This window comes from Saccostrea cucullata, unplaced genomic scaffold (genome assembly GCF_032062105.1).
Source record: "Saccostrea cucullata isolate Sc308-1 unplaced genomic scaffold, CSIRO_AGI_Scuc_v1 ctg1951, whole genome shotgun sequence".
Lineage (NCBI taxonomy): Eukaryota > Metazoa > Mollusca > Bivalvia > Ostreida > Ostreidae > Saccostrea > Saccostrea cuccullata.
In genome coordinates, this window is record NW_026924737.1 from 191124 (window position 1) to 203763 (window position 12640).

The following is a 12640-nucleotide window of genomic DNA, read 5'->3' on the forward strand; positions in this document are numbered from 1 at the left end:
TCAGAACTGAAAGTTAACTTGAGTTGGGGGGGGGGGGTTAAAATTTAACCCCCCAGGGGATCATAATTTCAATGAACTAGAATCTACATTATTTGAGGATGATTCCATATAAATATTACTAATCATGGCTTTGAAATACTTGAAAAGAAGATTTTAAAAGGTTTCCCTATATATTCCTGTGTAAAACTTTGGTCGGCCATTTTGGCCCCACCCTTCCCCCGGGGGTCATGACTTGAACAAACTTGAATCTACACTACATGAGGATGCTTCCACATGAATCTCATTTCCTGGCCCAATGGTTCTGGAGAAGATAGTTTCTATATATTCCTATGAAGAACTTTGATCAGCCATTGTGGCCCCGCCCTACGCTCAGGGGTCATGATTTGAATAAACTTGAGTCTACACTATCTGAGGATGATTCCACATGAGTTTCATCTTTCCTGGCCCAGTGGTTCTTGAGAAGAAGATTTTTAAAGATTTTTCCTATATATTCCTATGTAAAACTTTGATCGGCCATTTTGGCCCCGCCCTACCCCCGGGGGTCATGACTTGAACAAACTTGAATCTACACTACCTGAGGATGATTCCACATGAGTTTCATCTTTCCTGGCCCAGTGGTTCTTGAGAAGAAGATTTTTAAAGATTTTTCCTATATATTCCTATATAAAACTTTGATCGGCCATTTTGGCCCCGCCCTACCCCCAGGGGTCATGACTTGAACAAACTTGAATCTACACTACCTGAGGATGATTCCACATGAGTTTCATCTTTCCTGGCCCAGTGGTTCTTGAGAAGATTTTTAAAGATTTTTCCTATATACCGGTATTCCTATGTAAAACTTTGATAGGCCATTTTGGCCCCGCCCTACCCCCCGGGGTCATGACTTGAACAAACTTGAATCTACACTACCTGAGGATGATTCCACATGAGTTTCATCTTTCCTGGCCCAGTGGTTCTTGAGATGAAGATTTTTTAAAAATGCCATTAATTTTTCTCTAATTCATGATTATCTCCCCTTGGAAAAGGGCGTGGCCCTTCATTTGAACAAACTTGAATCCCCTTTACCCAAGGATACTTTGTGGCAAGTTTGGTTGAAATTGGCCCAGTGGTTCTTGAGAAGAAGATGAAAATGTGAAAAGTTTACATCGACAACAACAACAACGACGACGACGACAGACGACGGACAAATTTTGATTATAGAAAAGCTCACTTGAGCCTTCGGCTCAGGTGAGCTAAAAAGGGCAATAATTGCAAAAAAATCTTCACATCAAAATGTCTTGCATATGAGGACATTTAAATGTGGAATGAAGTTTCTAGATAAATAATGGAATCAAAATTTCTTGGCATTATACAAATCCAAACATTAATTTGAAGTGGTTGGGGGGGGGGGGGGGGGTTGAGAAATTTTCTTGAATAATAGGCAAAACTCTTTGGGATAAAATAATGGAATATGTCCTAAATACATGTATCTGCATAGGTTGACGAAACTATGTACAACAGTTTAAGAGGAGTGGTGCTGACAAACTGTTCATATGTATATTCAAAATATGGCCAAAAAGTCTAAGTTGGAAAGTGTGGAAATTCCCGGAAAAATAAAGGAATCGGAATTTCCTGGTAATATGCACATCTACATATTGTGTCCTAAATATCTGCAAAGTTTAACGAAATTCTGTGCAGCGGTTTATGAGGAGTTGTGCTGACAAACTGTTCATCTCTATATAAAAGGTATGGCCAAAAACCTAAGTTTTTAGTGCGGAAAGTCCCGGAAAAAATGAAGGAATCGGAATTTCTTGGTAATATGCACATCTACATATTGTGTCCTAAATATCTGCAAAGTTTAACGAAATTCTGTGCAGCAGTTTATGAGGAGTTGTGCTGACAAACTGTTCATCTCTATATAAAAGGTATGGCCAAAAACCTAAGTATTTAGTGCGGAAAGTCCTGGAAAAAATGAAGGAATCGGAATTTCTTGGTAATATGCACATCTACATATTGTGTCCTAAATATCTGCAAAGTTTAACGAAATTCTGTGCAGCAGTTTATGAGGAGTTGCGCTGACAAACTATTCATCTCTATATTCAAGGTATGGCCAAAAACCTAAGTATTTAGTGCGGAAAGTCCCGGAAAAAATAATGGAATCAGAATTTCCTGGGAATATGCACATCTACATATTGTGTCCTAAATATCTGCAAAGTTTGACAAAATTCTGTGCAACGGTTTATGAGGAGTTGCGCTGACAAACTGTTCATCTCTATATTCAAGGTATGGCCAAATGCCTAAGTTAAAAAGTGCAGAAATTCCGGGAAAAAATAATGGAATCGGAATTTCTGGGAATATGCACATCTACACATTGTGTCCTAAATACCTGCAAAGTTTGACCAAATTCTGTGCAGCGGTTTATGAGGAGTTGCGCTGACAAAAAAAGAGGACTGACTGACTGACTGACGGACTGACTGACTGACTGACTGACGGGTCAAAAACATTATACCTCCCGCAACTAGTTGCGTGGGGTATAATTAATAAAAGTCTTATAAAGACAGCCTTTAAGTACATAATGAGGTACATATAATAAGATACTATTTATATAAGAATGAGGTCCACATACCCTGGTATTTAAAATAAAGGTATATTACTTACGTCAGACTTCATAGGAAACACGAGATTTAATTGATTATATGGCAATAGGATTGTGTGGATTCTTACGACTGCTGGCTTAATAAAATCTCGTCAGTATTTTGGTACTCTCAGGTTAATAATAAACCACCTCATGACTGCGTGGGGAGGGGTGTAAATATTCCCCTTATAGGAAAATGAGTGTTTTTTAATCTTATTGACAACTTGACATGACTCGATTTCAAAAAAAATTCTGTCGACTAATATATATCGCTAAAAAGTACCGTATATAAAAACAGTTTCTCCCATTTATTGATCCTTTTCATTTCATTTGAGAAAACCTACTGGGTATATATATATAAAATAGCATATTTCTGATTTGTCAGTTACACCTTATAGGCCTCTGCTAAGAAAATGAATTTGGTAAGTTCTAAGTTTCTTAAAGAAATTGTTTCCAATAAACTTATTTCAAGAATCTTGAATAAATAAACTGCATATATTTAAAAATTTATATACGTGTATTTAAAACATCACAAAAAAGTAAACTTGTGATAGCATATATAAGAATTTTCAGCCCCAAAAAATTTCAGATTGTAAAAATTGGATAAAAAATAATTTTAATTTTCTCTATTTGTTATGGATAGAGTTAGTTATGTATCTTTTCTACAAATTATGATTATTTAAAAGCATTCTTTTAATGAAATGACTTATTTTTATTGTATTGAGTTAATTTGTAATTTTTCTAGGAAATTATACTTATCTAAACTCATTCTTTTAATTAAATGCCTTCTTTTAATGTGTTCATTTGTATTATTCTATGAAATATGTTGAAAATTCAATGAATTCAAAGCATTCTTTTAACTTATGAATTATTTTTATGAATACCTTTCAAACAGTAAGAAGTTTTTTTTCTTGTTTTAAAGAACTTGTTTTAATATGTTTATTTCATAATCAAATTTACAACAAATTGTCTGAAATTATGTGCATTCCTCAAACAAAATCAAATACATTAATTTAAAAGATGTTTAAGGAAAAGCAAAATGACAAGAATTGAGCAATATCATATAGGCTAATTTTTACCATTTTGCTTTTCCTGATAAAATTCACCTGGCTTGGTATACTTTTCTAAAGTTTATATTACACTTTTAGCACCAATGTAACATATTCTAAAATTTGTTTCCATCTGTAAACCTTTACTGAGTGTGTTTTGTCCATATTTGTAATTTTATAGAAAAATTACTAATATTTTCCCAGTCTATTTCATGTTCCAGTTCTTTGGAGAAAAACTTCTAAGAAATATCCACTTTTCTGAACTTGTGGCATGATATTAAGTCTCCACCAAAGAAAACAGTTGTTTGTATCATCTGTCCTTAAAGGTACTTGGACACAGATTTGAAGTTATTATTTTCTCTATAATATTACGACTTATATATTTTAATAGCATTTCACACAAAAATTAATTAAAAATCTTATTTCGTTTAAAAGATATTGAAATTTCAAATTTTTCGGCGGGTTTGATTGACATATCCTTGCACTCTCACAAATTTAATTTTATTCTTAATCCTTAGGAAAAGTGGCAATCTCGTTTTGTATAAATGAAAAATATTAATACTATAATCCAGAAAATTCAGAGTAGACACGTTCGAAATCAAAACAAACACACAATATATTGTCAGTCCGTGCAGTTGTGGTAAGCAGACTGTGATGATTGAACGCACCCGGTGAATTCTAAATATAAACAATAACAGAACTTGAGCCCTATTTACAAAAACTGTGTACATAACACGAGTGTGCTCGATTTGCTAAACTCTGTACGCATTTCTTAGTTCGAAATGACGATACTTGTGAAGGTGTTTTGCTTTCTAACATTTCTACTCTGAATAAAATTATTTTTCTTGATAAAAGTTTTAATATTTCTCATTAAAACACATCAAAATTGCCACTTTTCCTAAGGATTAAGAATAAAGTTAAAATTTGTGAAAGTGCAAGGATGTGTCAATCAAACCCGCAAAAAAATTTAAAGTTTTAATAACTTTAAAATGAAATAAGATTTTTAATTAATTTTTGTGTGAAATGCTATTAAAATATATAATTCCTGATATTATACAGAAAAAATGAGAAAATATTAACTTCAAATCTGTGTCCAAGTACCTTTAAGACAATAGCAACGGTATTATCTATGTTTACTAAACAATGTCTTAGATTTTGAAGAATGTTTTATCTTCCATTACAATTTTATAGTAATTCAAACAAATTTTACACATTAAAAAAAATTCCTTATTCCATATTTTTAATTCAGCTTGGCTTTTTTTAACCAATTAATTAGCAGTCAGACTGTTTGCATGATAAATATCAATTCGAACTTTACCAAAATTGTGAAATTCACAACCCAGGATCATGGGTCTCTGGTTAGGACAAGGTTCCAAGGCATTAAGTAGACAAACTAAGTGCATGATGGTAATAATGAGCAAGGATACTTCTGTCTAAGTTGTGAATTTCATGGCTTCGGCTCTGGGGCTAGAGATGAGCTCACATTTGATCAGTTTCATTTTTTACAAAAGGAAAACCGGTATATAGTGGAACAGGGAGATCAAAGGTCAGCTCTTTTAGATTTTCTGGCCCTAGGGTCAGGTTCTGGCATTCTCATTATATTTTCTTCAATAAAAAAATGCATCAAGAATGCAATCAATTTATTAAAATGCCTATTCTCTACACTAAGCATCTAAGTCGAACCATGTTCATATACATATTTATTGTGATGAGCGAGGGTGCCTCAACAAGATTTAGAAGGTACATAGTTTCAAGACATCAATATTTTTGGCTCTGGGACCATAAAACTTACACAATCTCAGATCTACTTAAGGAATGAATGGAAAAGTAAGACTGAGATCAAAAGTGGGCTTGTCAAAGTTTTATGGCCCAGAGCCTGGTTGCAACTACACTATACTGAGTCCATTCTTCTTCATTCCAGCAAGCAATCACAGTTATGAGTGCAGTTTTGGGAACTGTTCTGCCACTATTTACAGGTGATACCTCACCGACAGAATTGCTACAGCAGTATTCCAACCTTACTTCTAATTTCTTACTATCAAAGAAAAGCAGAAATCCCACAATGCATGGAGAAGTCAGTGAATACGTGAGACAATGGACCTGTCAAACAGTTCTCCACTGGAGAAACCTGGGTTCTGGCCACTATCCTCAGTTCATTAAGGAGTACCGCTGCACCACTGGCCAGTGCTGGTATGGACATTTCTCCTGTGTACCCCAGCATTACATGGTTAAGGTACTGTCTAACCGATTGGACAACATGGATGATACAGTATTGCTAGTTCCTGGACAGAATCGGTGGAGACTAGTCAATAAGAGAGTATCAGTGGGGTGTGTGTGTAAGGCTCGGTAACATTTAACTGTTACAGTAGTACAGCGTATCACTTGTGATACTTGTGACAATAAATCAACAGTATAGTGTGTGTGGGTGTAAGGCAAAATAACTTTTAACTGTTGTACATCATAATCTATCCTGTACAATAATTAAAATATTAGTATGGTGTGTCTGTGGTGCACAGTAATATTTAAACATTAAGTAGAGTGTACCAGTTGTGTGTAATGAAACTAAATCAACAGTAGGGTGTGTCTGTAGTGTTGAATACATGTTTGTCACTAAAACTGTGGTAGAGTATTTCAGCAGGGGGAATATACATTGACATTGTATGTGTACATTTGAGGAAGAGTAGAAATGAAATATCCAGTGCTATGATAAGCTGTGGGATGGAAATCGGTATTATATTCTCTGTAATTGTTATGTTGATGCTATACAAGTTTTCATCTCAATAAATGATTTATTTTTCTAACATTTTGACACATCATGATTGTCTTGGTTTTTCCATTATAATCATGGACTACAGCTGATTGGAGACACTCTTTTGCATGCTACGCTCTACTGCACTTGGGGAAGTCTTTTTACAAAACTCAACAATGACCAAGCATGTGGATTGCACAAGTTCTTAAAGATCTAAAAGTTACTCGTAGTAATTAATTAATACTACATTTACAGTTCTTGATTTGAAATTAAGAGATAAAATGACCTATTATACTGATTTTTGATCGAAATTTTGTACATTTTTTGGTGAGCGGTTTCAATATTTTCACCAAAATTCCAGTATTTTCAAGCCTCTTGGACAGCTCTAAAAATTATCACATTTGATCAGTGAAAAGAACACCCCGTAGTTTTATAACAAATACAAACAAGGGCACTGGATGACTGCATCAATGGTACACACTGAAGCCTTTAATTCTGCTGGCTTTCACAGGGTCTGTGACCTCTGGCTAGCTTTGAGTGCTCTTGCCTGAAGACCATAAACTGAGAACAGACTGGATCAAAATTTCAAATTTGTATCATTTTTGAAATATTCAAGAAAATTAAGCCAAATTTACAGTAAGTGTTTGTATTCAAATATTTCACATACTTGTAATTTTTTTAAATATGATTGTTTAATTAAAACCAAGAAATTGAAAATCTAAATTTTGGCTTCCATCTATTCTCAAGTTTTGGTCTTAGGGCCTGATATGTTTTAGATATTATAGCAGCCTTACCTCTCCTCCCGCTCGATGATCCTGAGGGCCGTAACAATGAGAGTTGGCTCCCTTCTGACCGACATTAACGTCCTCTGTATAATCACCCACAGCTGTTTACCAAGCTGATCCGACAAGCTTATAACATCTCGGAAATACTTCTCCAAAGTCTGCCAAAAAAGTGAATATAAAAAGCTACAGTACTGTTTCTGAAAGACCAGTTTTAATATACCTCAAATCAGGTATGATAAGCATTATATTGTGCAAGACTTAGTATTAAACATCTTCTTGCTAAAAAAAAAATCTTAAAGAAATAAAAGCTTAGCACAGAAAAGAGAAAGAGATAGAGAGCTGACCAGAAGCAAATGTCCACCTGAGGGGTATACACATCAGAATATGTACCGGTAAAAACTCAACTAGACCTATCCAGAATGAATAAATACCCCCTACCCCAGACTGGGATTTTTTTTAAGAAAAGGTATGTCTCTGGAAGTATTTAATATATCTTAAGTGTGTTGAAGTGTGAACATTTACAGTCAAAATTTAATTGCTTGTATATATTTTCAGAATGATGAACTATGCCATGGCCCAGTAAAACATTAAAATACCATTCATTGTATTGTTTCAATTTTTGAAAATAGATTGTAAAACTTAATAGCAACCACCTGTCCTTTAATGAGGTACCATACTTTACAAATTGTTGAAATACAAATATATGTAATTAAAGTATCATATCTCATTAATTTTGGCATCTTCAGTCCAAATTAGTATTGGTCAAAATTTCAGTTAAGCTTCTTTACTTTGTGAATCAAGTGTACAGAAATATATAGACAAATCCATGCTTCAGTTTCTAAGAATTTTTCTTGACAAAATCATATCCATGGATAAAACAAACAGAGGCTAACAGACAGACTTCTGTACAGACTTCAAGAAATATTTCCATTTAAAAATCTACCCTGTTACCCAGTTGTTATCTACAAATTTCAGCCAAGCTGTCAATTATGTCTTAATTATCAATGAATGGTGAAATCAAATCCAGGTACTAAATTTTAACTTTTTACAATAAATCAGGAAATTTGTGGACAGACATACTACTGACAAACAGATTGACTACTATGGGGCTCTTGTAAATTAAACCAGGGCCAAAGAGCGATATATGGTAAGTGTCTAAATTGGCCCCTTAAAATGAGTATCTTAATTTTACTTTATATATAGCTTTAATTTATACAGCTATATATTTAATTGGTCATTTTCATTTTGATCAATATGCCATTATTTTAGAAATATGACATCATAAAAATCACGTTCTCCCGCCATTTTAGCATATTTTGTATAAAACTGCTAATTTTCAAGCAGTATTTCTTCCAGAAAATATAGAGCACAGCCTTGAACAAGCTTTATATTTTTACCAAAGATGTATCTATCTAATACTGATTAGTGACAGAAAAATAATGTATGTTCTACTCTGCGCTCTATGTTTCCCATAAGAAAAAACATCAAGAAAAAGGCATATTTTTGGCTTTTTTGTTAGATAGCAAAAATAGAATTATTTCTCATGTCAATTACAGCTAGAGAGTGCATATAAATATGAAAAATATATTAGAAATATTTCTAATATAATCTCTTCTTCAAAATAAATATCAATTAAACATATCTGAATGTCATTCTTAAATGTTGATTTTTAGGGGGCCAAAATTAGCTCTTATCATATATACTCCTTAGAACAAAAAGTGTGTGTGCTTAGAGGAATTTTTAATTAGCAGCAAAAGCAAATAATTGGTGGAATGTTAACCTAGTTAATGGAAAAATCACTTACATCATCCTCATTGTCTAAAGGGCTCTCTGGTGGCTATACAATATGTTTAGATCAGTACCAGTGTTTGTATCACAACCTGTGTGATTTTTATAAAGACATTGTTTGTCTATTACATGTATTTGTAAAAGACATCCCTAAGTTATTGTATTCAAAATAAAACACTTTTGGCTGTAGGGTTTGTGTGTGTGTGTGTGTGAGGGTGTGTGTGTGTGTGTGAGAGAGAGGGTGTGTGTGTGTGTGTCTGTATTATTATTCAAAGAATGTTTTTAAGTTTTGTGTGAGTTATTGGTGTGTAAATCACACAGACTTGTCATGTAGGCATATTTCATGAAGAGTGCTAGGGCTAACATAGGCATATTTCATGAAGTGTGCTGTGCAAGTCTGTGTGATTAACACTCAAATAATTCACACTTAACTTAAAAACATGCCTTATATTTACATTTTACATTTTTAAGAGCACCAAAAATATACTCAAAATTTGAATTTCTTGCTGCCCTATACCGTTGCAGTTTTATTAAGGTCTCTGTAGCATCATTTTGACACTACCTTAGCCCAAGTTTCTTTGTGATTATTTCTACACATGAGTATAAAAGAAAGGTATTCAAATCAATTTCACAGTTGGGCAATTGCAAGTGGAAAAACACAGCAAATGTAAATACTGTACTTCTAAATCACACACTTACATTATTGTCTGTGGGGCTTTGCTGGGGCTGTTTGTATAATTCAAACATAAGGTCATCTCTAGACTGCTCCAAGTCTGTCAAGCTGCAAAGATAACACTTTAGACCTAATGATGATGCAATTCTGAGGATATTTAATACATCATTTAACTTGTCATTAAAGAAATAAATTATGCTGTTCATTAAAAGAGTTGCATCCCTTGAAATCCATATTTTGTTTGAAAAACAGTCAAGGAAATCAGATTATATGTTATATTTGAGATAAAGAACAGAAATGTTGATGAGAGACTGTAAATTATAAACATGCTGAATAAGTATAAACCAACTCCCTCTTGGTTTAGTGTCAGACTCACTGTTTGTGGGCCTGAAGTAGTTTTCCTTCGTTGATGAGCTCTTCCGTCTTTCTAACAATTTCTGGTGCAGTAAATATGTGCTTCAGGTTCTCCATGGCAGATGCAAGCTGTAATGAATTCCAAATTTCAAAAAAAAATTTTAAATATTTATCCCTGTTGTTTTAATAGTCGGCATCCTCTGCTGTGATTCATTCATCAAAATAAGAATGCATAATTCATGAAGACTGTCATCACTTTTTACAGGGGTTCAGATGCTTGGAAATAGTTTCAGTATAAACCAACTTTTATTGGCATGTGAGAAATCTCCACTAGTTTCGTGATCTACTTTAACTCACGAATTTTAATCGCCACAAACCATTTATTTTGCTTTGCATTGGTAGAGAATTTTTCCTAAGTCATGAATTGTTTGCTAATTAAATTATGAATCGCAAATACACGTAAAAGATGTCGCAAATAATAGTTGGTTTACAGTATAAACATTATGTTTAACAATAATGTGTACACTGTTATTAATCCAGTCTAAGTTTGACAGACCTGGCAGTATCTGGTGTTTTCCTTCTTGAGATCCATCAGTTTTGTATGGAGAGGAGAGATGGATTTGTAAGCCTCTTCTACTTCATCAAGTCTGTTATAAAACACATATAAGGCAAAGTATTATAAAAGGGGTATACAATGATAAATATAAAGGTACAACTCCTAATCACATATATATCAAGACCTCCAATGATTTGTGGTTGGATATCATTTTATCCAACAAGTTGTTTGTTATTTATCCTGAGCAATAGGAGATTTTTTTATCACATGTTTATCCTAAAATTCAATGTTTTACTCTTTTTTTATATACCAGGTAAAGAATCCACGCACACAATTTACATCATCATTTTCACGCAAAACACATTATGACACAGCATGATACTGTAATGATACTTTCTCAATCACAAATAAAAATTACAGATATATTTGAGTCCTGATCAAAAGACCTGAGCTATTTCACCTCTGTTTTATCTCGTAAACATCCTGGAGCGCACTCTGTAGCTGATTTAGTCCAGTTCTGACTCCATCCAGCTGGGACTGTACAGCAGTCTTCAACATCGTGTCCACAGATGCCTGAAATACCAGGGTACATAAGATTTATTGTAATTCAATATTTCTTTGTTTTTAAACATGCACACAATGTTTTTTTTTATGTAATACAGATTTCAGTCTGGTATGAAAACAAATGCATTTAAAGGGAGGTAACTCTTATCAAAATATGATGGAATATTAAGGAACATGATACATTAGTATTTAAAATACTCCAGTAAGCATATAAACAGTGAATATTACTTTCTTGACCTTTTTTATCCAAATGCTATCTATACACATAAATTAAGTTTAAAGAACCAGAAATTAACCACTGGTACATTTTATGAATTCTTTACTAATATGATGCGTGTACCTTTTTTCGAGAAATTCTTCTCTTGTACTGGTCCACCCTCTCCAACTGCTCTGGTCGCTGTCAGATATTTAAAAAACAAATGAGCTTGTCAAACATCCTGAACATATGCATTATTTACTTCAGAAGAATTTCATATAAGTGTAAACAAGATTTTATTAATGCATTGTTTGCTAAACTTTCTGCAAGTCCAAATCTTTGCCTGACTACTTAAAAAATCTGCAGAAAAAACATATGAGATAAAGACCTAAAACAAAAACTTATCTTGATAAAACTTAAGAAAATATTTGCTTTGCTAGCTGATGGTAGTGGTTATTTATGATCAGAATGAATCCCTGGCTCCATGGCCTTAAAATCAAGATGAACTCTTTTTTTATTTTAGTCCTAATTTAAACTTACAAAAAGAATGTATCATGAAAAAAGTGAGACTGAGATTGAAAGTGGGCTCATCTAAGTTTTCTGACTTTGGAGCCTGATGATGCACATCCTGTAATCTCAAACTTAATAGGACGAAGAAAAATCTTTGAAATTGCTTCAATAAATACATGGTTTTTAAATATCAAATTCACCTGTAAGCAGACAAAATATCACTCTTTGTGTGCTGTAGCTGATCTTAAAAGGACAAAGACAGACTGAATGCATTGTCAATTTGTTTATAATTTTTTATTCATTTAAAGATAACCAGTTTAACATGTTTAGTGATTTGATCTTGCATGATTTCTTTTCAATCATCTGAAGCATTGAGTTTATCAAGTTTACCTGCAACAAATTAGCTATGTGTTTTTTGGCAGTTTCTTTTGCCTCCATTTCCATCCTCCCAAGATCTAATGGAGCTGGTGGACTCAGTGTAGACTCTGCAGCCATTTTGTGAATACTCGAATAACTTCTTTTTTGAGTCTTGTATCTGAAATATCAGTTCATGTTTTTCGTTATGCTAAGGCAACATAAATTCTACCAGTTCATTTTCATTTTTAAAAATCTATCCTGTACTGTTTTGTGGGCGTGGACAAACACAGAGATATTTCGAGCTAAATATACGTACGAACAAAACGCTGTGAAGAAAATCAATTGTTGATCTATGCACAGGTGTTTTTCATTTTCAAAGAAACAAATATTTTCTTGATTACTCTGCATTAACTATTATCCACGTTTATTTGATTTGTTTACATCA

General features: G+C 33.4%; 1 protein-coding gene across 3 annotated transcripts in view; it reads right to left on the minus strand.

Moving 5' to 3' along the window:
* The window catches only part of LOC134267182 (exocyst complex component 3-like), a 37982-nt gene extending 25379 nt beyond the window's left edge, over positions 1-12603 (minus strand). For all 3 annotated transcript variants that reach the window (XM_062749403.1, XM_062749402.1, XM_062749401.1), the window contains exons 1-8: positions 12512-12603; positions 12229-12373; positions 11473-11529; positions 11029-11141; positions 10569-10659; positions 10035-10141; positions 9685-9766; positions 7207-7355 (exon numbers count right to left, since the gene is read on the minus strand). In XM_062749403.1, the coding sequence (XP_062605387.1) occupies positions 7207-7355; positions 9685-9766; positions 10035-10141; positions 10569-10659; positions 11029-11141; positions 11473-11529; positions 12229-12373; positions 12512-12603 (836 nt within the window). The remainder of the gene's footprint in view (positions 1-7206; positions 7356-9684; positions 9767-10034; positions 10142-10568; positions 10660-11028; positions 11142-11472; positions 11530-12228; positions 12374-12511) is intronic.
* Positions 12604-12640: the final 37 nt, after the last annotated feature.